The following is a 22229-nucleotide window of genomic DNA, read 5'->3' on the forward strand; positions in this document are numbered from 1 at the left end:
AACACTAACTATATCCATTCTTTCAAGGACAAACACCCAGAACCAACATATTTAACAGGCTGTTTAACAATACTAGGCTGCACCAAACCACATTTTTAACTTTCTTATACATTCCAGGATTTGCTTTATGAACACAAACCCACGGTGTTAACATCCACATTTCTGAAAGATTTTACTGGAGGTTATCTTGTAGACAGTTAAATCAATTTGATAATCAATCAGTAAGCAGAAAGATTTACTCATTAAGTTGTTTTATAAATTGTAATGCCTTTTCATAGCAGCATCTCTCTTTTATGAAGTAACGGTTACCCACACACCATGATTACTTTCTTAACCTACTCTACACTAATACAAGCTTTGCTACAGTTAAAAACACCCATTTCATTAAAAGACACTAAAGGTAGCTAATCTATTCAAACAAAAAACAAACCCCCACACCTAAGAATTCAAAGGGCAATTGCAAGCAACTCATTGTTTTCAGCAGCTGCTTTTCATTCTGTGGGAACCTACGTAAGGAGCTGAGCAACAAGTACGAAGAATTGAAAGGACTGAAAAAGTCAGAGCCCAGAAAAATAAATTCTACGCATGTTAAGTGTAATTTCACAGAACTGGTGACACACAATCTTGAGCTTACATGCTTGCAACATGACTTTGTTTTGTACTTGCCACCTCAAACCCTACGTATTGGTTAACCAAAAAAAACCACCAACCCCAAAATATGAGACTTTTGCACTGAAACAGCACCCCCAATTATTAGAGAGATAAGCAAGTTAATTACATACTCTTTGTCTGAAGTCCGCATCAGCATTTGGGTTTAGCCCTAAAAGGGCTTGTTCATCCATCTCTATTGCTATACTCGTTTCCTACTCCTAACTGGTTTGCCCACTTCTTCTAGAAGAGAAGCTACGATCATCTGAAAACAGAGAAAGAGAAACTTTATTTGCTCAGCAGAACAATAAAAATTAAAAGCAGGACAGCAACGACCACAGAAATTTGCCCACAAACCTCAAACGCATAGTATGTACCCCACTAAAACATGAATGTGCAGAATTTTGATACAGATATCAGAATTTTAAGTCCTTTCATCAACTTTTAATGGTACTAAATTTCTTATTGAATAAGGAAAATTTGAAGCGTCCATATATTTTAGTTCTCTTGAAAAGAGCTCTTATCATCTTAACCAGCAAAGAAATGACATGATGTGTACTATTCAACTGAACTATTCAAATTTCAAGCATGCAGAGGTTTCAGCAAGATATGACATAAGCATAAATCAGCTACTTAAATGATAGCGTGCTGTATTTTTTTTCAGCACCACAAACTTCACAACTGCAGAAAAAAAAATAATCTCTACTCATCTCTATAATATTGTTAAGATGCTTCATAAACCCATTTATGAAGTATTTCCCCTGGGGGGGGGCAAAGTCATTAGGAGGTCTTCCTTCTAAAGCAAGCGCACACAAGAGAAGTGTCATAGAAATTAACCACAAAATACATCATACTGGGTTGTTAACAAAGTTTTCTGTTCCTACTAATGGGTGCTGATTTACTAGCAATGATTTTTATTTAGAAAATTCAATGCAAAATTACCAAGCAAGCTAGACAAATGTTCTAAAGATGATGTGCCTCTACAGGCTGTTCTGCAATGCTCTGGGGTAAAACATAGGGAATTAAAAAAAATAAAATACTAGGATGCTGCTAAACAGCAAGAGGGGACAAAAGTCCATCTATCCTTCAAACCCTCCTGCCACTGATGTACCATGGTAACACAGTTAATTAGGCCTGAAATAAGACCTTGTTACATAAGGATGTAGGAGGTAGGGGAAAGAAAGATAGACAAGAGGAAGAGATGAAATACAAAGCAGCTGTGGTTTCAAGCTGCCTACATGCCTATAGGTAGAACTTCCGATTTCTTAGTATTGCGTGTCTTGTGCACGCTCTACTGTTCACCCTCCCCCACTGGAAGAAAGGTGGCACAGTGACAACTGGCAGCGAGTGTGCCTGAAAAGGAGAGCCCAAAATTCAACATGGTAACAGACAGACGTTTCTATAAAACTCATTACAGAATACACTAGAACAAAATGCATCATGAAAGGCAATTTAGTAAGTAAAATTGAGTTCGTACCAAGAAAAAATTGCAGGTTGTAGCAGTATAGAAACCAGAAAATCTGGAACAAAGTGATGACTCGTGGCAAAACAAGCTTCACACACTGCTTTACGACACAGAGCGATCCTGCTCAGGGTCAAAACCTCTAGGGATTAAAGTTGCTCTGCTGAGTCTTCTCCCTCTGTGTCCCTAGCCCCCAGCTTGTGTTCCCCATAATCAACATTCAAATAAGCCAGACTAAAATAAAGGTAAAATGCTGAAGGGAAAGTGATTTAATTTTTTTTTCCAGCATCTTTCGATTAGGGTCTAGTCCCGAGTTATACAAGTAAAACTATACAGAAGCCTGTTTTTGGCACATTTTCCTACTGATATCACTACATGATCTGCCCAAAAGGTAGTAATCTTCTACACCTGGGTGACAAGTTTTACTTTTAAAAATAACCTGGCTCAAATATGTATTCTCTTCACTTGTTTAGCTAACAGCAATGCCAACCAGTTCTACTGATTTTGTATATGCTACGTGAGCATATTTAAAATTTCACCTTCTAACATATAGAAAGCTCCTTTTCTCAGAGTTTCAGCTTGACTAGCCAACTCTAGAAGACAATTAATGAGACAGATTATTTGAATGAGCCTTTTGAGAAAGCTAACAAAATAGCTTCTCATGCTCTATGGTTTTAGTTAGGCAGGCAGCTTTTCCACCACAAATCTATTTTACCAGACAGTTACATGTCAAAAGCAAAATCGACATGCAATTTTAGTAGCACTTACAGTTCACAAAATCCATTGCAAGATATACTCAGCTATAACATCAAGTATGCCATTAAAGCAAGTTTTATTTATAGAAAATAATCAATAACATTAATAGTTAATATGCAGCTGTGTAGAAAGTATTGCCTTATTTACGTAAAGACACTTTTTGTTAAGTAGTACACTATGCTGGGTGGCAAAGTCATCTTACTGTAATTAGCAGGGTGCAGCTCCTTATTAGTGAAGTCATACAGGTATATGCAGCTCTCATCAAGATAGTTAATTCCCTTTCACATATTAAATATTTATAAATGCATTTGATAGTAGAGAATGCTTTCAAACAGGAAAGCAGGAAAAAAACGTAGTCACACTTCAAGTGGTGAAGACTACTCAGTTTAACAATACTAACATGGTCAAAGGCATGCAACTTGGGCCCAGATAAGCCCTAATAATGAAAGCAATCAGAGCGTTTTAAGTAGAGATGCTAACCATGGGAACAATTAGTAATTAAAGAATACTTCATTTACGGCACTCATTTTAGGTATTTACAAGATTGTGATAGCACACAAGGAGCTAGTGACATGCTTCATTTTAATTCCCGCAAGTTTTCTCTTTAATAAAATAAAAACAGGAACAGATCATCCTTTGCATTCTTTTTTGATTTCTGCTTTGCTTGCTGCAAACCTTGAGCATATTTACAGCTTCTAGAGCCTTTAAATTGATCTAACACACGGTTAAAACGAACAGTTATGTGACCACAGCTAGTTCGAGAACTTTTCAACTGGACTAGCAAGCTGTTCTTTTCAGAAGTGACATATTAGGTCTTCACTTCAGGCACATTCCTACCGGCCAGGAATTCCCTGTGAGGAGTAAGGCCGCCTTGTTCCACCCCCCAGACTCGGTGAGAGAGCCCAGCCTCCCCCGGCCGGAGCGCCAACACCGCTGCGTGGCTCAGCCGAGGAGGGCGATGAGCCCCCGCCGCCTCCACATCTGGGGTGAAGACACCCGGGGCTGACACCGAACCCTCTTAGTCCCCTTCCCGGGGCGTCCGCAGGCTGACAAAGCGCTCCTCCCGCGGCGGGACGGCGGGGGAACCACCGCACCGAGCCACGCCGAGAGCAGCGGAATATGGAGGTGCGGGGGAGGTCCCTCCCCTCACGCGGCAGCCCAAGAGCTCACGGTTACTTCCTTCCCCCCACCGGAGCCATAACGGGGCGGGGAGGGACGGCGACCGAGGCAGCTCCCGCCACCTGCAGCGAACGTTAGAAGAGAAAAATCCCGATATGTTGCTCGGCCGCACGCAGGCAGCCCCAGCCCCCCACCGCCTCACGGAGGACCGGCCCGGCAGGGACCGACGGAACGCGGCACCTCCCGCTCCCCCAGCAGCGGGGCCGGGCGGGGAGGCTGCAGTGTCTCCCCCCCACCTTCCCCAGAGCTGCAGAGGAGGCGGCGCCGGGCTGACTGGAACCGGCCGGGTGACTCGAAGGAACCCGCCGCCGCCAGCTCAGCGGCGACGCCCGCGGGCGCCCACAACCGCCCCTTCCCCGCCGCCGAGGCGCCGCGGCCCCCGCCGACGACCGGAGGAGGCCGAGCCGCCCCCCCCGTAACCGCCGGGCTGAGTCACCCCACGCCGCGTGTCCCCGTCCCTCCCGACGTTACCTTCCCGGTCACTACTCCATCGCGGCGGCGCTGCCGGCTCCCACCCCCACAGCTCCGCGGCCGCCACGAGCATAGAGAGCGTGCCGGGCCAGGCCGCGCCGCCTCGGCTAGCAGCGGCAAGAGGAGGAGGAGGACGCCCAGGGGAACGGCCCCCGGGAAGGAAGGCTGCCCCCGCCCCTCAGCGGGGCTGCCGCGCCGCAGAACTACGGCTCCCAGCCTGCCCCGCGGCGCCCGCCCCGCCGGCCCGGCCCGCTGTGCTCACCTCCGCTCTCCCACCGGGCGGACAGCGCGGGGCACGCCGGGACGGGCCAGCCCCGCGGCACCCTGGGAGGCGTAGTCCCGCCCCCTGCGGCACCTGGGCGTGGCCTCCGCCGCCCCGCCCCGGGCACGGCGAGTCTGCCGCTGGTGCCGTGTCTCAAAGCAATCGAACCCATTTAACGAACGGGGACTGGCCCGTTCCGCCCCCAGACTCCCTACGGGGTCGGGAAATCGTGCTCCGTCAGCGGCGTGACCGGCTGGGGCCGGGCCTCACCGCCGCACACCCGGTGCCGGCTCGGCGTATGGCGGGCGGGGCGAGCCGCTCGGCGGGTCGCAGGCGGCGGGGCCCGTGGGGAGAGAGGTGACCCAGCTGGTGTCTGACACCGCGACGCGGGGCTCTCCCGCAAATCGCTCTGCAACGATGCCACGTACGCGGGGGTTGTGCGCGGCTGCGGAATCAGACTTAAAGGCAAAAACGGTCTAAGCGCGAATAACGGCGGCAACAAGATCCATCTATTCACAAAGTCGCTACAGCAGCGTTGCCGTTACAGTGTCTTTTAAGGCAAAACCACGTCCGTCTCGTGGCTGTAGAAGTACGGTTTTCAAAAGCACGAGGCGCGCACAGCACCCGGGACCGGAGCTCGTCGTTACCGCACAACGTTCCGAGCTCAGGGCGCGCCGGTGCTCGAGGCCAGCCGCGAAGAGGATCCCGCCGAACCGGGCGTGCGGGAGGAACCCAGGGCCGCAACCTCACGGTAGCCGACAGACCCCATCTCCCACGGGTGAGAAAGGTTCCCCCGGCAGCCCCCCGGTCGCCCCGACGGGAGCGCGGTGTGGGCTGTCCCCACCTGGGGCCTCCCCGCCACGTCCTCCACGGCAACACCGGTGGGGGCTGGAGTCACCCACAGCCGGCACTCTTCCCACCCGGACCATGCGGGTCCGCAGCCACGGTGACGAGGAGAGGTGCCCGCGGCACCACCGGCTCCGGTGCGCGAGGGAGAACGAGCTCCCACCAGACCCAAACCGAGCCCCACCGGACATGGGGCCCCCGCGGGCCCGGAAGCCAGCGCTGGCCGCCGCGGGCGGAGATTGACGGCTGCCTCCTCCAATCGCGCTCTGCTCACAGCCAATGGGCGGAGAGGGCGGTCGGGGGCGGGGCTGCCGGCGGGCGGGTGACGGGAGGCGGCGGCGCACGCGGCCTTTCCTTTCCTGCGGGCCGCGGAGGAGGCAGCACCATGAAGGCGTCGGGCACCGTGAGTGAAGGCCAGGGCGCGGGGGGACACGGCCGGGACCGGGACTCGAGGCCGATGCTGGAGCGGCCGTTGGGAGGGCGGCGGCGTAGGCTTGCGGTGCTGGAGAGCAGCTTCCGTGCCCCAGAGGCCCTGCCTGGGCCTTGAGGGAGGTGAGCGGCCAACATGGCGGCGGCGCCGCTCCGGCAAGGCGCGTGAGGAGGCCGCGCCGCCCCTGGGCGGGGGCCGTGGTCCGCGGGCGGCACAGCTCGGCCCGCGGGGCGATCCGCCTGGGCCGGTGGTCTTTCTTTTCCTCTTCCCCCGGTTTGGTCTCGCCACGGTGCCTTCCACGGGGTGGGGCCGTGACGGGGCGACGCGAGGTCAGGCCGGTGTGGAGGGGCTCACGCTGCGGGCGGCCTGTCTTTCCTCTCCCTCCAGCTGCGGGAGTACAAGGTGGTCGGGCGATGCCTGCCCACCCCGAAATGCACGACCCCCCCTCTCTACCGCATGCGGATCTTCGCTCCGAACCATGTTGTGGCCAAGTCCCGGTTCTGGTACTTCGTTTCTCAGCTGAAGAAGATGAAGAAGTCTTCTGGAGAGATTGTGTACTGTGGCCAGGTGCGAGATTAAAAACCTAAAAAAATGGGAGATTTATAAGGAATTCTGGCTGGTATATGTGGAAGGAATTTATATGAAGTGTCATTATTGGGGGTGAGGTTGAAATCCTTCAGTTGCTGTGAAGCTGAAAAAAATTCTTTTTTTTTTTTTTTTCAAAATGGCGGTATCTGTCCAGTAAACTAAAAAGAAACCTACATCCCAGCACTTCAGAGTTACGAACTGTGCCACTGGTCGTTGCTGCCATCTGGTTCTTATGCTTCCTTCATTGTGAAACACTCATCATCTAGATGTATATGTGTATATATATAGATGTGTATATGATAGTCATCTAGACATTCGTAATCCTTGGAGAATAGCTGTCTGTACGCTTACACTCCTCTACCTTGATGCTTAAAGGATATTCTTTAGAGCTGAAATCTTACGCGTATTTTTCTTTCCATGCTGAATTACTAAGACTTGAATGTAGCTCTGTTGGTCTGGGGAAAGAGAGCAAATAATTGGTTTTGGCAATAAAACTTACCACAGTGATTTCATTAGAGCTCTAAAATATTAATTCTTAAACTTGTAAAATGCTGAGGGTGTACTGTCTCTAACTACTTTTTTGCTCTTGTGTAATTCCAGGTGTATGAGAAGTCCCCTCTGCGGGTAAAAAATTTTGGCATTTGGTTGCGCTATGATTCTCGTAGCGGAACTCACAACATGTACAGGGAGTACAGGGATTTGACCACGGCTGGTGCTGTCACTCAGTGCTGTAAGTACAAGTAACCGGGGTATAAAATGGTAGGACCGGTGTATAAGCACAAGATTAAATCTTAAACCAGGCATAAAGTATGCTGACTTGATCCATGATAAAATAACTGAAACACTGGAAAAATAAAGTGGGGAGTTCCCAGAGAAGTCCATAGATGCTTATGTATGAACTATGTGGTATCTTATTTGTTACCACTCTCCATACAGTTTCTCTAGCTGAAAATATTCCCACTTCATCTTGGTGTGACTTCTTACAATTCTAGTAATGAGTTTTGCTATGCAGACTGAGGGTTTCATGACCTTTTAGGTGCTGTATGTGTTTCTTGCATTACATTTATTGTTTTAAAATAATTGAGTATATTTTCCCAAGTCTTGTGGAGAGAATATATAGCATCTGTCCTTTGGAGAGCAAGTTAAAAAAAAAAAAAAAGCACAGGGAGAAAAAAAAAAAATCAGTGTTGCCTCAAGATCTCATTCCCTCGGTTCAGGGAGAATTAAAGCTTGTCCTGGTTTCAGTCTGTTGTGTGAAGTATTGACCATTTGTATAGCTGATGCTGTTGATATTTGAATCTGGAAGTGTTATAAATTCTACTGAATGCACATAAAAACCCAAGGAATATTGTTCTTAATAATGATATTCTTGTCATGTGTGCAAATATTAAATGTATCTTGTCGCCTTTCAAAAGCTGAAGTGCTTTTGAAAGTGAAATTTAAGGTTCTACATTAACTTACTATATACTTGTTAATTAATTTACTGAAGGACTGCTTAAGAGACCTGCGTGTTTAATTTGTCATGATACAATCACTTTGATACCTTTATGTTCAAGAATACTTTTGACAGGTAAGTTTTTAATAGGTATGTTAGATCTTCATGGGAAGCATTGTAAGGACAATAGTACTTCAACAGGCATATCTTGTGGAACTAGCTATGGACATCATGATTTGAAGGCAGTGATTTTCACTGCCACAGAGGAATTTTTAGGTAGCCCATGTACAGATGGCATCTTCCTGTTCTGAAAACCTGATTATGTGGGCTAAATATCAGTTCGCATTTCTACCACTTGTCAATTTTAAGAAAAGTTAAGATAACCTCAGAGCCTAACTTTACTTGCCACGTTCCTTTCGGAAGGGAATTTTTTTTGAAGTTTACATGTCTGTCCAGTAATCTTATTGCAGTGTTGATTCTGAGTCCCAGTTTTCTTGTGCAACACTTGAAATAGTCCCACGTAGATTACTCTGTATGTGTGTACCTTCTTGAAATCAGGCAAAAAGAATAAGATGGCACTTTCTTGGAGGAGTTCAGTTATGAGTTCCAGCATTTGCTGCTCTGCATGTTGGTGCTGTGATATTTCTGTCATCGCTTTAGATACTAAAACCAGTGTGATTAAGTAGAGTCAATCAAAAACTTCAAAACTTGTAGATGGTACTATAAACTTTTCCTGAAAAGATGGTAGTAAGATTTTTGAACTGAAAATGTCTTAGGATTTATTTTTAATGAGTTCTCTTGTTACAGACCGCGATATGGGAGCCCGCCATCGTGCCCGTGCTCACTCTATTCAGATCATGAAAGTTGAGGAAATCGCTGCTAGCAAGTGCCGTAGACCAGCTGTCAAGCAGTTCCATGTAAGTGAAATAGCGTTGCAGTGGCTGGTAGGTCCCCATCTGACAGTGGACTGGAAGGGAGGAGCTCTTGCCTGGTACAGGTTTGCTTTGCAGGCAAAAATAGGAAGGGAACCAAACTTGCAAGCATAGGTTTACAATTATGTTGTATTATGATCAAGACTTTTAACGCTAGAACCGTATGAAAGAAAGTCAAACTAAAACAAATGTGTATTATGTTTCAGAAACCTTGCCTTTAACAGGCATTTCTTTCAAAAAAGTGCAAAACTAAGGCATCTGTTAGCTCCTATGAAGTTAAGCTCCTAATCTGTGGATGCATTACTTCTCTATACATAAGTTAGCAGTTGAATATAGCTTAGCTATTTATTGCAAACTATTTTCTGTTGTTCACCTAATATCTCAATTAACATAGAAATATTTTTCTTGCAGGATTCTAAAATCAAGTTCCCTCTGCCACACAGAGTTCTGCGTCGCCAGCACAAGCCACGTTTCACCACCAAGAGACCAAATACTTTCTTTTAAATAAGAAAATGTGCTGTCAGCTCTGTGTTGTAATAAAGGTCTTATTTGAACCTTTTACTCACAGTTGTCTCTTGGAAACTGTGTCCTGGATACCTAAGAGTCCCCCTCCCTGCTCTTTATTTTCTGTTAACTATTGGCAGCCTGCTATTTACAGCTATAATTGCCTTGAAACAGGTGAATGTTTCAGGTGCTGACTTAAATTACCAAAATACCCCTACAATAGACCAAAATTTTAATAACCAGCTTTCCAGGTCAGAGTAAGTCTGTTGTCAGGCACAGGCAGCTATAAAATCCTATATTCGTTTTGTTTCTTAAGCATGCTAAGTAATATAGTTGAATTCAGGAAGAAGGCAGCTTTTTGTGCATTGGGAGCTCAAACTTGTCAACTGTGAGAATAAAGACCTCAAAACTTCAGCTAAACTACTTCAAGTTTAAAGCACTTAAAGCCAAAACTTCAGTTCTAACCTGAATCTTTTCAAGGACATTACGCACCATTCTGAATTAACTCATGTACGCCTACAGAGGTGCCTGCACCGAGAAATGAAAAGTGGTGAGGGGCTTGGCAGACTTACTTTTGATATTAGACCAATTGTTCTGATGAAAATGGATTTTTATATCCGAAGCCAATCCTTAGGCTACTCTATTTACAACATAATGCCACAGTGAAAAAACTGTGTTGCAGGCACTGTGTAGTTAAGGTTAATGAAAAAGGCTGCTTCATTCCTGAAGTAAATTTTTGCATCTGGTGCCTATTTTAAATTACAGCATGGTTTGAGTGTTCCCTGGACAAGAGGTAGGCAGCTAGTTTAATTAGTATAGGGGTCCTGCCCAGGGTTAGAGAACTGGTGCTGTGTTTTGTTTAGATGTCAACTTAAAACCAAATGTGGGTGTGAGTAGAATGCAGGGAAATACTGTCCAGAGAGGAAACTGGGGCTGTTACTGTTTCGGGGTAGCCGGAGAGCTGCAACTCAACCAGTAGAGGAGCTGCCTGTTGATTTCAAGTGAGATCCTTGCTCAGTGAAAGGGGGGCGGCTGTTCTGCAGGAGTGGGACGAGTTGGTGCTGCCACAACAGCCCCCCTTTCCATGGCTTCATGCCCCTGGAGCTCAGCTCTGCGCCCCTCCTTGTTGCCTCCACAGTGAATTAGCTCAGGGAGCTGGTCTGTCCAAAACATGATCTGAAAAAAAGGGGATTAACTTAATCATAGAACGGTTTGAGTTGGAAGGGACCTTAAAGATTATCTACTTCCAATCCCCCTGCCCTGGACAGGGACGCTAGACCAGGTTACTCAAAACCCCATCCAGCCTGCGTGCCTCCAGCCTGGAGCCTTCTCTTCCCAGGCTGAACAATCCCAACTCTCTCAGCCTGTCCTCACAGGAGAGGTGCTCCAACCCTCTGATCTTTTTTGTGGCCCTCCTCACGTCCTTCTTGTGCTGAGGGCCCCAGAGCTGGATGCAGTTCTCCAGGTGGGGTGTTGAGAGAGGAGCAGTGGCGCAGAATCACCTCCCTCGGCCTGCTGGCCACGCTTCTTCAGTGCAACCCAGGATGTGGCTGGCTTTCTGGGCTGCAAGCACACATTGACAGCTCATGTTGAGCTTCTCATCAACCAACACCCCCAAGTCCTCAGGGCTGCTCTCCAGCCGTTCTCCGTCCAGCCTGTATTTGTGCCTGGGGTTGCTGTGACCCGGGTGCAGGACCTTGCACTTGGCCTGGTTGAACTTCGTGAGGTTCGCTTGGGCAGTTCGTGATCTCCCAGTCGCAAGGGAGGGGAAACTACAAACACAAAACGCTTGGACAAGCTGGAGGGTCCCGCGAGAGTCCCACCGCGTGGGAATGAGGTCACAGGAGAGACCTTGTATTTTAAAGCTTTCAAATTGAAAGAACAATTTAGCGTGAAAATGGGCTTCAGCTTTAAGTTCTTTGTGTTTGCCCCCCGGGGCTCGGGCCGCCCGGGTTCTCTGGCCGCGGAGCCGGCTCGCAGCTTTCAGCAGCTGCTGGACGGACGCTCCCTTGCGAGGCCAAAGGCCTCCCGCGTGCGGCGCCCGCCCAGCCGCTAACCGGGCGGCGCGTGCCCCCGCCCCTCACGTGACCCCGCGCCGGTTTCCGCCTCCCTTGTCACGTGACCAAGGGCAGGCGCATGTTGGGGGGAGGTGGCGCGAGCGCCTTCCCTCACGCGGCCGCGGCGCCGGACCCGGAAGTAGCGTCTGTTGTGGAGGCGGCGGCGGCGGCGGCGCCGGGCGGGATGGGGGAGTCGATCCCGCTGGGGGCGCCGGTGCCGGTGGAGCAGGCCGTGCTGGAGACCTTCTTCTCCCACCTGGGCATCTTCTCCTACGACAAAGCCAAGGACAACGTGGAGAAGGAACGGGAGGCCAACAAGAGCGCGGGGGCCAGCTGGCTGGCCCTGCTGGCCGGGCTGGCCCACCTGGCCGCCGCCGAGAAGGCCTACCACAGCATGACCTTCCTGGGCCAGAAGCTAGGTACCGCCGGGACGGCGCCCCTCGCGGATCCCCCCCGATCCCCCTCCGGTCCCTCGTCCCTCGCTCACCCCTGAGGTCGCTGTCAGGCGGCACAGCGCGCCCGTGCCCACTCAGGGGCTGCCCTGGGTGTCGGCAGCGCGGTAGGGAACGGGCGGCCGCCGCAGCCCTGTGAGGTGACCTGTCGCCCGGTAGTTGCACAGTACGACGTGCCCGAGGACCTGGGCCTCGGTGAGGCGCGTGTCCGCCCGTCAGGAACGCAGGTGCTGGGTCAGCAAGGGCCCGTGGGCCCCGTGAGGAATCGGCTATGCCGTTTGGGCTGCCCCTGCAGAATCAATGAGAGGGCAGGTGGCACAGCAGCTGTGCAGATCAGTGCATCTCTTTATTGGCTGGTGGGCTGCCTACACGCCGTTCTCAAGGTTTAGCCAGAAGTGTTTCCATCCTGGAATGCTCTGGCTGAGATTCTGTCAAAGGTGAGCTCAGTGAGGTAACCAAAGGGTTAAGGCTTTTTCACGTCACGGTTTCAGGGTCTGATATTAGAGCTGCATATATGTAAGTACTTGGAGCTGAAGATAGGCTCCTAAAAATTGTTGTTCATGCAGACTCTGCAGGATCTCAGGAAGCTTTGGCCACAATCTTGTCTGCTTCTCGCTCTCTCAGTATGTGAATAGAAAAAAATCCCAAACTGGCACAGGATGAGCTGTCATCGTGTTGCCCTCTGGGCAAAGCCACTTATTTTCTCTTTGAACTGTAGACTGGCATGGAAAATGGATCAGGAGCTATGAGTCTGATGTGTAATGCGGTAAAGCATCAAGAAAGTTCTGCTTTGATGTTTAAGCAGTGACTTGGAACTATTTTGTAAGAAGATCTTTACAGACAAAACTCTGTCTATAAGGCTGACTTTAAGAAGTGAAATTGGTGCTTGCAGAAAGGACAAAATTGACAACAGAAGGGACAAAATTTTGTTTGTTTATATACTTAGTGAACAACAGCGATAGGTGATTCTCCATCCTGCCCGTGACCTGGGGCAGCTCTTGGTTTAGGAAGGTAGCTGTTTCACTGTGATAACCAATTCTCTGCCTTTCTGCTGCAAATTGCTAAGGTCGCTTTTGAATGTTATATGTGTAAAATGGATGTGCAAAGGACTATCCACCATTACAAAATTTATAAGTAATTTCAAAGTGTAACCTAAATTTGCAATCTCTTTAAAAGTTCCATGGATTCAGTCCCTGTGATCCTTGCTCTGCTGCAGCTCGAGTGCCACAGCAGCACATGAGGCCATCTGTAAATATAAATTAAGAAATTATATACCTTTGTGTAGTCTTTTAGTATCATCAGAGTTAAATATATTTTACTTTGACCCTCTACATTTGTCTTTTTTTCTCTTTTTAAATTCCTTATAGTGTTGAGCAGGTAGAGAGAAGTACTGACTTCCCCTCCCCCCTGCCCTCCCCGTCAGTTTCAGTTATGGATTAACCTGCACTGTGGTCTCACTGAGATAAACTGTGATTGTTTTCCCTTTGAATTCTGGTTTATATTAAGATTGTGTAGGGACTTGAAACATTTGGTTTGTACACAAAAATGGCACATGGTTGCTTTGCAAAGTTGAGTACTTTGTGATTGAAGAGGTATTGTTAGGGGAATTCTCTTGAAAAGATCTAGAGTTATTAATAGCAGTGGAGGCTATTAAAATTTCATGATGACTTGATTCTTCTCACTTCCACAGATAGCAGTATTTCCAGGTCATGTATCATAATAGCAAATTTAACCGAACCCTTGTTTTTTGAAAGGTCATGCCATAACTGAGGCAGGTGTGAGGGAGTTGAAGTTTTGCCGCAGTCATTGGCTGCTGAGATAGGAATTAGGACAAGTGTAACTTGCACGAAGTTACGTGAAGTGCTTCTGTGTATATCCTATGTGTAATTCAGTTACTTGTAGAATAATACACTGAAGTTTGTTTCTTGATTTTAAAAAATACCATGATCAAACAACACTTAAAAACACCTAGGGGAAACCAAGCATGGTTATATACAATTTTCCAGTATTGCTGTCTATCTTTGCTATCCCTGGATTTTGGTAATACCTCCATATTTATCTGAACAGGTGGTCAGTCATTCTTCAGCCGAAAGGACTCCATCCGAACCATCTACACATCTCTGCATAATGAGCTGAAGAAGGTGGTGGCGACGGGTCGCAATGCACTAGGAGGAACAGCTCCTCACTTGGAAGAGCTGCTTTCTCACCTGTCTGAACAGCTCTGTTTTTTTGTTCAGGCTCGGATGGAAATTGCTGACTTCTATGAAAAAATGTACACGCTCAGCACCCAAAAGTTCATTAACTCTGAGGAACTGGTAAACATTTTGGAATCCATCTTAAAGAAATACAGCTCAAGGTCAGTGCTTATTTGCTGGCAGTAAGTACTCAGACGTATGATCTGTAATAAATGATGTTGAGGTTCAAAGCAAGCTCAAAGACTGCTGTCCTTTGACTGCTGAGCAGCCCAGCCTCTTGCATGAATTCATGCATGAAGTCAATGTAGGTCAGCAGCATCAGATGCGTGAAGTCTCAAAATATGGCTCTGAAGAAGAAGAAAAATAAAAAAGGAGTGTTTCTACTCACCGTGTTCTAGGAGCCATCTTCTGTATTCCTTAATTAATACTCAGCATGTTCATATTCAGCAGAGAGGAAGAGTCATTTTTTGTATAAAAGATGCAAGACTTCTTGTGCTTTTTCATTGGTAGTGGAGAGGAAATGACTTAATTCCATATAGACTTCAGTAGAATTGATATATAAACAAAACAGATATTTGTGTGACAATTTTATTTTTAGACTAGAATACTTGCCTGCTTAATTCTAAAAGCTACGCCATAGCTATCTGGTCTACCTAGTAGGGTTTTATGGTGCCATGTTACCACTTCTTTTGAGAGGTATTGGAGCCAGTAGAAGGAGCACCTCTGAGTCTTTGGTCCCTGCCATTATGGTTTCTTGAAGTTAAGATCTAATAGTTCCTGTTACAAGAATCCCAGGATGTTTGTAAATGACTCTGGGATGGGTGTTTCACATGTAACACATGTGAGCCTTGAAGTGATGGCAGTTTAAAAGGGAGAATTTTTTAATGCTTGTCAACAGACTCAAATTTTAGCTTATTATTTTAAAGCAAAACAATGTAGCCATTGTAGGAAGTTAACATTCAAATGTAGTTGAATTTTTTAAAAATCTCTATTAATGAAATAATGTCTAAGACATTTGGGGAGAATATTCTGAGGTCTTTTTTTTTTTTTTCAGCTATGATTTTAAGGCGTACGGCTAGGAAAAAATCAAAATAATTCAGTGCTGCTTTCTGACATTCCAAATCTAAGCACTGCAGCTGACTCTCTTATTTTTTTAGGAATAACTTAGGCAAATTGCTACATAATTTTGATATTTGAAAATCAAAAATAGTCTATATAATCTTACTAGTGATTTTTTTGTTCAATTTTTCGTTTGTGAACCCTTACAATATCAGGGCTGTCAGTCCAATGAAAAATGAAATTTACACATTTTTTCCTCAGTGCAATAAACACTAAAGAGTAAAGGGAGGTAATTTTTTTTTTTTAAAGTTGATTTATGTTATACACTAGCCATCACCATCTGTTCTGAGCACGTGCTTACTCAACAGCACTGTTAAAAATCTGGAAACCAAAACTGATACTTTGATAAAGTGACTGTTATGTATGAAGTGTTTTACTATGCCATTTAAATAAATTTCAGTGACATGTCTGTACTTCTAGGGCATTATTATAAACTCTTTTAAAAAATAAGCAATGTCTCCCTGGGAAAAATACTGATCATCTTGCTTTGGGTTAATGAGCAATATCTAAGAGACATTCCAAGATGTTGTTAGAGCTAGTTCAGTAGCTGCTATGTGGTCCTCCCCAGTCACATACAAACTATTTCTGAAAAAAGTGGGGATAAAGGCATCTTCTTTAGTCCTTCGTTTAGTTTCTTCATATCCCTGACCAGTTTCTGGGGGCTGTTATGTTGATGTGTGCTGTCTGGAAGGCATTTCTCTTTTACAATCTGTTAATCCTCTCAGGTGAAAGGTCAGATAAACTTGCCCTTACCCAGTCTCTTCCCTCTGTCAGTATATTTCTCACTTGTAGTGGAGGACGTGTGCCGTTATTTCAACCAGCTTTGCTAAGGCCAGACAGGGCATCTGTTCTGTAGATAGGTTCTGGCCTTGGTTTCCTTCCTTTATGTCTAAAAATAGCCGATCAGATAATGTAGAACAAATAACTGCTTGCTGGTAAAGGAAAGACAGAATTAATTGACTGTCAACAATCAAGTCATATTGTCTGTATCTGAAAAATCATTAACTCTTAAACAGTTTAAAGCTGTTTTGTTACTATTTATTGCTGACTTGTACACAGCCAATAGTAGATATTTTTCTCTGTTTTTTTTTCTATAGAATACAGCTGGAGAAGTAACCTTTCCTAAATTTTTTAACTGTTGGTTTGGGTGGGAAATGAAATAATTAAAACAACATCAGAAGCAGGATCCTTTAAAAGCTTAGTAAAAAATAAGTAAATAGTAAACCTATTTTGATGTCATTATTTTTAAGTGTTAAATGTTTTTCATCTAGCCAGCATTTTGTAAATACACACACGCATGTGTGATCTATGGAAGGAAATAGAAAGTTGTAGAAAAACGAGGCTTCTTCATAGTCTGCAAAACAGAACTCTAGCATCCCTCTGCTTTTGAGAATGATTAGGGGGAAAAACCCACCAAATTTCCAATGTGTTTTTTAAGCTCTTAACACTCTAGCTTGTTGAAATATTGTAAAAAACTGTCTGGTTTACCTGATACTGGGCTCAGTTAGGTGCTTCTGTGTTATGAGAGTTAATTACAGCAGATATACTAAGTACATAACCTGTTAGTTTACTCTGCAGCCGTATCAACTGAGGTGTGTATTTGTGGATTAAAACAGTTTAGCAAATCCTGCTGTGTAGTGAAACATGAAAATAGCTATGAGCCATGAAGCAAAGTAGAATTGGGAAGCTGAACATTATAATGTTAATCCAGGAGACTTGTCAGTGCTGCGTTAGTATGAATCTTTTAATTGCTTTTAAGGTTGAAGAGTAACCTTCTTCATCTGACTGCAGATGTGTTGAAACCAGCGTGCTAAGCGTGCCCTTGATGGGACTGTCTGGAGCAAATAACGTCGCATAATGATTTTTATCCCCCTTGTAATACATGGCAACAAAACTTCTTCTGCTGAATACCAAAACCTTTGGAAATACATAATGTTGAATATATATATATATAGAATATATTTGGAATATATATTTGGAAATATATAATATTCTGTTAGCAGAATATTATTTTTAATTGACTCTTGTTTGTTCAAAGAAATGTAAATATGCTCTGAACTTCTCAGCCCACCAAAGTAGCCAGTAATCACTGTGTCTCTGCAATAGCAGGGGTACATGATGGTTGCTAACATGTTCTGTGTACAGAAGGTGGCTGGTCACCCAGCCTAGACTGTTTGCAGAACATGGTGCATCAACTGATTTATGATAGTCATCATTTCATTTTCTTCAAATAAATTTGGACTTGCATCTTAATAGCAAATCCTTTCGAGACATGTATTGTGGCTGTCAAAAAAAAAAATGCATAAAAATAGTGCTAAAATTGTCAGACAATTTTCACAAGCTTAAGAATGAATATTTTGGCAAGAGCTTGATGGAAAGTCAAAGAAAAAACAGTGAAGGGAGAGAGGATGAAAAGCCTAAAATTCTCTTACTTTTTTCTGGTCTACAACAAAATTAAGTGTTTTGATTTTTGAGCCGAGTATTTCCAAAATTAATTATATGAACTGTGTCCTGAAAGCTAAGGGGAGTAATGGAGTTGCTCTCACTTTGTCTGAAGATAAGCTGTTAAAGGGTGGAAGGATTCAGTGTAAACTTCTTTGTTTTAAAACAAAAACAAGACCCAGGATATTTTTCTGAATTTCTGAAGTTAGGGGATAAATCGATCTTTACTTAAATGGAAACCTCCTCAAGTCTTGTCTTTGAACTATCAGTTGTTCTTTGTTGGAGACCTCCTTAAGAGTCCTAAATGCCTATTAGGGAACAAATTTATTAAAAAGGCCACTTCTGTATTTGCTGAAGACTTATTCTTTGTAAAGTATTTAGCTTCTGTAACTGGAACAGTTTTGCACAGTTTGAACTAAGTATGTATTTATCAATGATGATGCTATAAATTTACAAGTAATTTGAGTATCAAGGGAAGGGGGAGATAGGCTGGATCTGTCTTTTTTTCATGACATTTAGGAAAAAACAAAGTGAGAAAGCTGTAGACCCGATCTATAAAACTCCATTTCATCGAGATTTGTTGTAATAGTAGTTCTACCTGGTAGATGAGGTCGTTTGTTTTGTTTGTTGTTTTTTTTTTTTTATAAAACAACTGTTAAATTGAGAGTGGATCTTGATCTGAATTTTTAGTGAAAGAGAATCGGTTGTTACAGTGTTTTCATTGTGATATGATGAAATCCCACCAAATTGCTTTTAATACATCAAAGTTTGAACTTTGAGACCTGGTTCATTGATAAATACAGTTAATCATGGTTCTATTGACTAATTTTCCATCACAATTTTATTGTGAATTAAAAAAAAAAAGAAAAGCTCAGCTTGGCTTCCTCATAGCTTCCCTATACAAACAGCAAATTTATAACATAATTCCTTTGATTTATCTTAATGTCTTACTGCTATTCCAGAACTATCAAGACACATTTTACCACCAGAAGGGATTTTAAATTGGAACAAAACCATCTGAATTTTAAGAGAATTGGTGTTACAGTAGCTCATGGATCAAGATAAACAGTGATTGTTCTTGAACTGATCAAATATAACTCCCTGGCTTTGATAAAAAAATGTCTGACAGGTGTTTTTGTCAAATGCGAAGTGCTCTATGTTAATTTGCCCTAATTATGTTAAAAGAATTGCTTTTTAAATTAACAAGTTGGGGTTTTTTTGTTTATACTTTACTCTGCTTTGATGTTTGGTCTTCTGTCTGTGAACTGACAAATGCTATCTGATTATTTCACAGAGGTGTACAGCAGTTCTCATGTCTTCACTAACATTATGTTTTCTAGATTTCATCATCCAATCCTCAGTCCTCTTGAAAGCAGTTTCCAGTTGGAAGTAGATGTGCTTGCACATCTGTTAAAGGCTCAGGCTCAGATCTCAGAGTGGAAGTTCCTTCCATCCCTGGTCAACTTGCACAGTGCTCACACAAAACTACAGACTTGGGGCCAAATATTTGAGAAACAGCGAGAGACCAAGAAACATCTCTTTGGAGGGCAGTCTCAGAAGGCTGTACAACCTCCGCACCTCTTCCTCTGGCTGATGAAGCTCAAAAACATTCTCCTTGCAAAATTTAGCTTTTACTTTCACGAGGCCCTTAGTCGACAAACAACAGCATCTGAAATGAAAACTTTGACTGCTAAAACAAATCCTGATTACTTTGGGAAAATTTCCAGCTTCATCCGGAAGTACGATGCCGTCAACGTTTCCTTAATTTTTGACAATCGTGGATCAGAGAGTTTTCAGGGACATGGTTATCATCATCCTCATTCTTACAGGGAAGCCCCCAAAGGAGTGGATCAGTACCCTGCAGTGGTGTCTCTGCCCAGCGACAGGCCTGTTATGCACTGGCCCAACGTAATCATGATTATGACTGATAGAACCTCTGACCTCAACAGTTTGGAGAAGGTTGTTCACTTCTACGATGACAAAGTCCAAAGCACGTACTTTCTGACTCGCCCTGAACCTCACTTTACCATTGTAGTTATTTTTGAGTCCAAGAAGTCAGAAAGGGACTATCATTTTATTTCTTTTCTCAATGAAATTTCACATTCCCTTAAGAACTCCAAAGCTTTTGCAAGCTTGAAACCTGGATCCAAAGGGTAAAATACAAAATACTTACAAGTTGTCAAGGCAGTATGCCAGCCTTGGGGGAGCTGTAGCTTTCAAGGATTACATAAATTCATGATTCTCAGAATCTAATTAAAAGGAACCATTATTTTTAATGTTATAAGTTCCTATTTTTTTTTAAGCTAACAGACACTTGAAAAGTATTTTTGGGCAGTACTCAGTGGGACAACTTAATTGTGGGCTGCTAAATGGCCACAGTAGGATGGTTTTGGTGTGGTTTTCAATTTTCAGTACGATTTATTTTTTCAGTCCACAATTTTGTTGCCTATATCAGAACAGAATATATGCACTTTATCTTGGTCTGATCATTGACTGTCTTCTACAGAGTTTATTGAAAATGTGGTGAGGATGGAAGATGGTATCTTTTCAGAAAACTGCGTTGCCTGACAGGAATGATTTCTGGGAAACTAAACACTGATACAAGGGAATATTAAAAAAAAAAAAGTGAACCTGCAAGGACATGTTTTAAATAAAAATACAAGAATCACAAAAGGGACTATTGTTAATTAAAACTTAGTTTTCAAATGGTTTAAAATGATAATTCAGGTCTCTGATGCTGTCTGTTAAGCACCAGTCTCTATTCTGTCATAAAGCTTTGTCGTTGCTCCAAAACACAGGCTGGGGCAGGAAGAGCTGCAGCACTGGCTGGAAGGCCAGTATTCACTGGAGCGTTGGGACATTGTGTGTCCAGTACCAGTCTTGGCTCAGATTAACGGAAGGAGACAAGCTGAGGCTGAGCAGGTGTTCTAGAAGGAACAGCTCCATGGAAAAAGCAGCAAAACTCTTCAAATTGTGCTTTTCTCTGGCTAACTTAAAAAAAAAGTGCCCTTTTGTAATGCCCTTTGTAAAAGCTATTTTCAAATTTGCTGTTAGGGTCAGCCTGGATTTGTTTTCAGATTTTTTTATAAGTATATAGCTTTTTCTTTCTGTTCAATTTTAAATTATTTCACAATTAAGCTAAATCACTCTGGAATTTGGATTTAAATATATAGCCTATGCAGTATGTTTACCTCATTCTAAAATGTCTCTTTTACCACTTCTAGGCTACACGTTTGGAAAAAGTATGTTTTCTACTTGCCCTGAAAGTGCTTTATTTTGGAAATCAGTATTTCCAAATACAATAAAAGGGTCAATTTGGCTGTATCTGTAGCCTTACATTGCATGATTCTTCTGACAGTTAGCTATGCAGTTGTGCGAGCACTTTCATGGGAATTCGGGAGGACTGATAATGGGTCTGCTGTATGATGTATGTAAGTGTAGTAAAGTTAGATCCTTAGTTGACACTGTGTAAGAAATAGCGTAATCAGGTTTGTTTTAAAACGGAGTTTAAGTCAAAATGCTGGTTTCTGTTAAGACTGAAATGTAAAAGGTACCATTGCAGGTATGGCTTTTACTAATTCGCTTTCTCTCCCACAACAGATTATGGTAACTTGTCTTGCCTCTTGCAGCAAGTACTGATTCCTTTACAATCACATAAGCATGTTCTGTTCTCAAAATGCAAGCTCTGACTTTCCACTTTGTGCCAAATAGAGCCTTCCATGCTTTGCTATAATTAAATGTTAGTCTGTTGTGAATATCTGTGCTACTGCCTTTCACCTAAGGTCTTATTCTGACTGCAGTATCGCTCTCAAAGGTTTAGGATCTGCTCTTTGCCATTGGAAAATAGCAGGAGTTGCAAATATACCAGCAACTGGAGGGCACCTGGTTGTAACAGCATTAGGCTTTGCAGCTTAAATTGCCCTTTTTACAGGACAAAGTTGCAAGTGACAGTATTGAGATGGAGTTTGTGTGCTGCTCTCTGTGGGACAGTGACCTTGTAATAACGTTGTACTGTTGACTTCCTCAGCCTGAGTAACAGAAAAGAGGCTGTTGCCAGAACCGATTCCCAGTCTTCAGCAGTGTAATAAAGTGGTGTACAAATTCTGTCTGCCTCTACAGTATTTCCCTGTCATATTAGCTATCTGCGGGAAAGCGGTGAGGAGGCTGGGGGAAGAGGGCGTGTGTGGTACAGACACCTTCTTGCTCATTTCTGAGTTGCAGGGGACATGTTGGAAGAGGTGAAAGAGAAACCTGCTGCCTTTTGGAGCAGACCAACAGTTGCTGAAATGGCTGGAGGCTGTTCCCAGTGGTTTTTATGGGGAGAGGAAAAGGAGGCAAATGTTCAGCAGACCTGGTGCTTCACTTCATGCTCCTGCCACTTTTTTTGGGGAGTGGCGTCTCTGGGAATAGGGAAGGGATGTGATGTTTCTGTGCAGGAGCAGGTGAGTCTC

General features: G+C 44.3%; 3 protein-coding genes and 1 non-coding gene across 8 annotated transcripts in view; 3 read left to right on the forward strand and 1 right to left on the reverse strand.

The window, feature by feature from the left end:
* XPOT (exportin for tRNA) overlaps positions 1-5826 on the reverse strand; it is a 30334-nt gene extending 24508 nt beyond the window's left edge. The window contains exons 1-2 of one of the 3 annotated variants that reach the window (XM_054203440.1): positions 5623-5826; positions 783-913 (exon numbers count right to left, since the gene is read on the reverse strand). In XM_054203440.1, coding sequence (XP_054059415.1) covers positions 783-842 — 60 coding nt within the window. In that variant the 5' untranslated portion in view covers positions 843-913; positions 5623-5826. Of the gene's footprint in view, positions 1-782; positions 914-4516; positions 4731-4778; positions 4866-5622 lie in introns of those variants that run through there. The other 2 variants (XM_054203430.1, XM_054203421.1) reach the window with 2 other exon arrangements.
* A 77-nt stretch (positions 5827-5903) lies between these two features.
* RPL18A (ribosomal protein L18a) lies at positions 5904-9570 on the forward strand. 2 transcript variants are annotated; one of them, XM_054203454.1, is made up of 5 exons: positions 5904-6027; positions 6442-6621; positions 7243-7372; positions 8885-8994; positions 9421-9570. In XM_054203454.1, the coding sequence occupies exons 1-5, from the start codon at positions 6010-6012 to the stop codon at positions 9511-9513; spliced, it is 531 nt and encodes a 176-aa protein (XP_054059429.1). In that variant the 5' UTR covers positions 5904-6009; the 3' UTR covers positions 9514-9570. The 2 variants fall into 2 exon arrangements, with proteins under 2 accessions (XP_054059429.1, XP_054059438.1); XM_054203463.1 differs by lacking the exon at positions 5904-6027 and adding an exon at positions 6046-6176.
* On the forward strand, positions 7966-8097 carry LOC128904677 (small nucleolar RNA SNORA68). The gene has a single exon (XR_008464593.1). It is a non-coding gene; the product is annotated as a small nucleolar RNA SNORA68 (small nucleolar RNA).
* A 2088-nt stretch (positions 9571-11658) lies between the features above and the next one.
* Positions 11659-21102, forward strand: KICS2 (KICSTOR subunit 2). Of its 2 annotated transcripts, XM_054216010.1 has the most exons (4): positions 11659-11989; positions 14090-14163; positions 14242-14378; positions 19119-21102. In XM_054216010.1, the coding sequence occupies exons 1-4, from the start codon at positions 11755-11757 to the stop codon at positions 19933-19935; spliced, it is 1263 nt and encodes a 420-aa protein (XP_054071985.1). In that variant the 5' UTR covers positions 11659-11754; the 3' UTR covers positions 19936-21102. The 2 variants fall into 2 exon arrangements, with proteins under 2 accessions (XP_054071985.1, XP_054071977.1); XM_054216002.1 differs by having other exon boundaries at positions 14090-14378.
* The last annotated feature ends 1127 nt before the right edge of the window (positions 21103-22229 follow it).

Source organism: Rissa tridactyla, chromosome 1, assembly GCF_028500815.1.
Source record: "Rissa tridactyla isolate bRisTri1 chromosome 1, bRisTri1.patW.cur.20221130, whole genome shotgun sequence".
Lineage (NCBI taxonomy): Eukaryota > Metazoa > Chordata > Aves > Charadriiformes > Laridae > Rissa > Rissa tridactyla.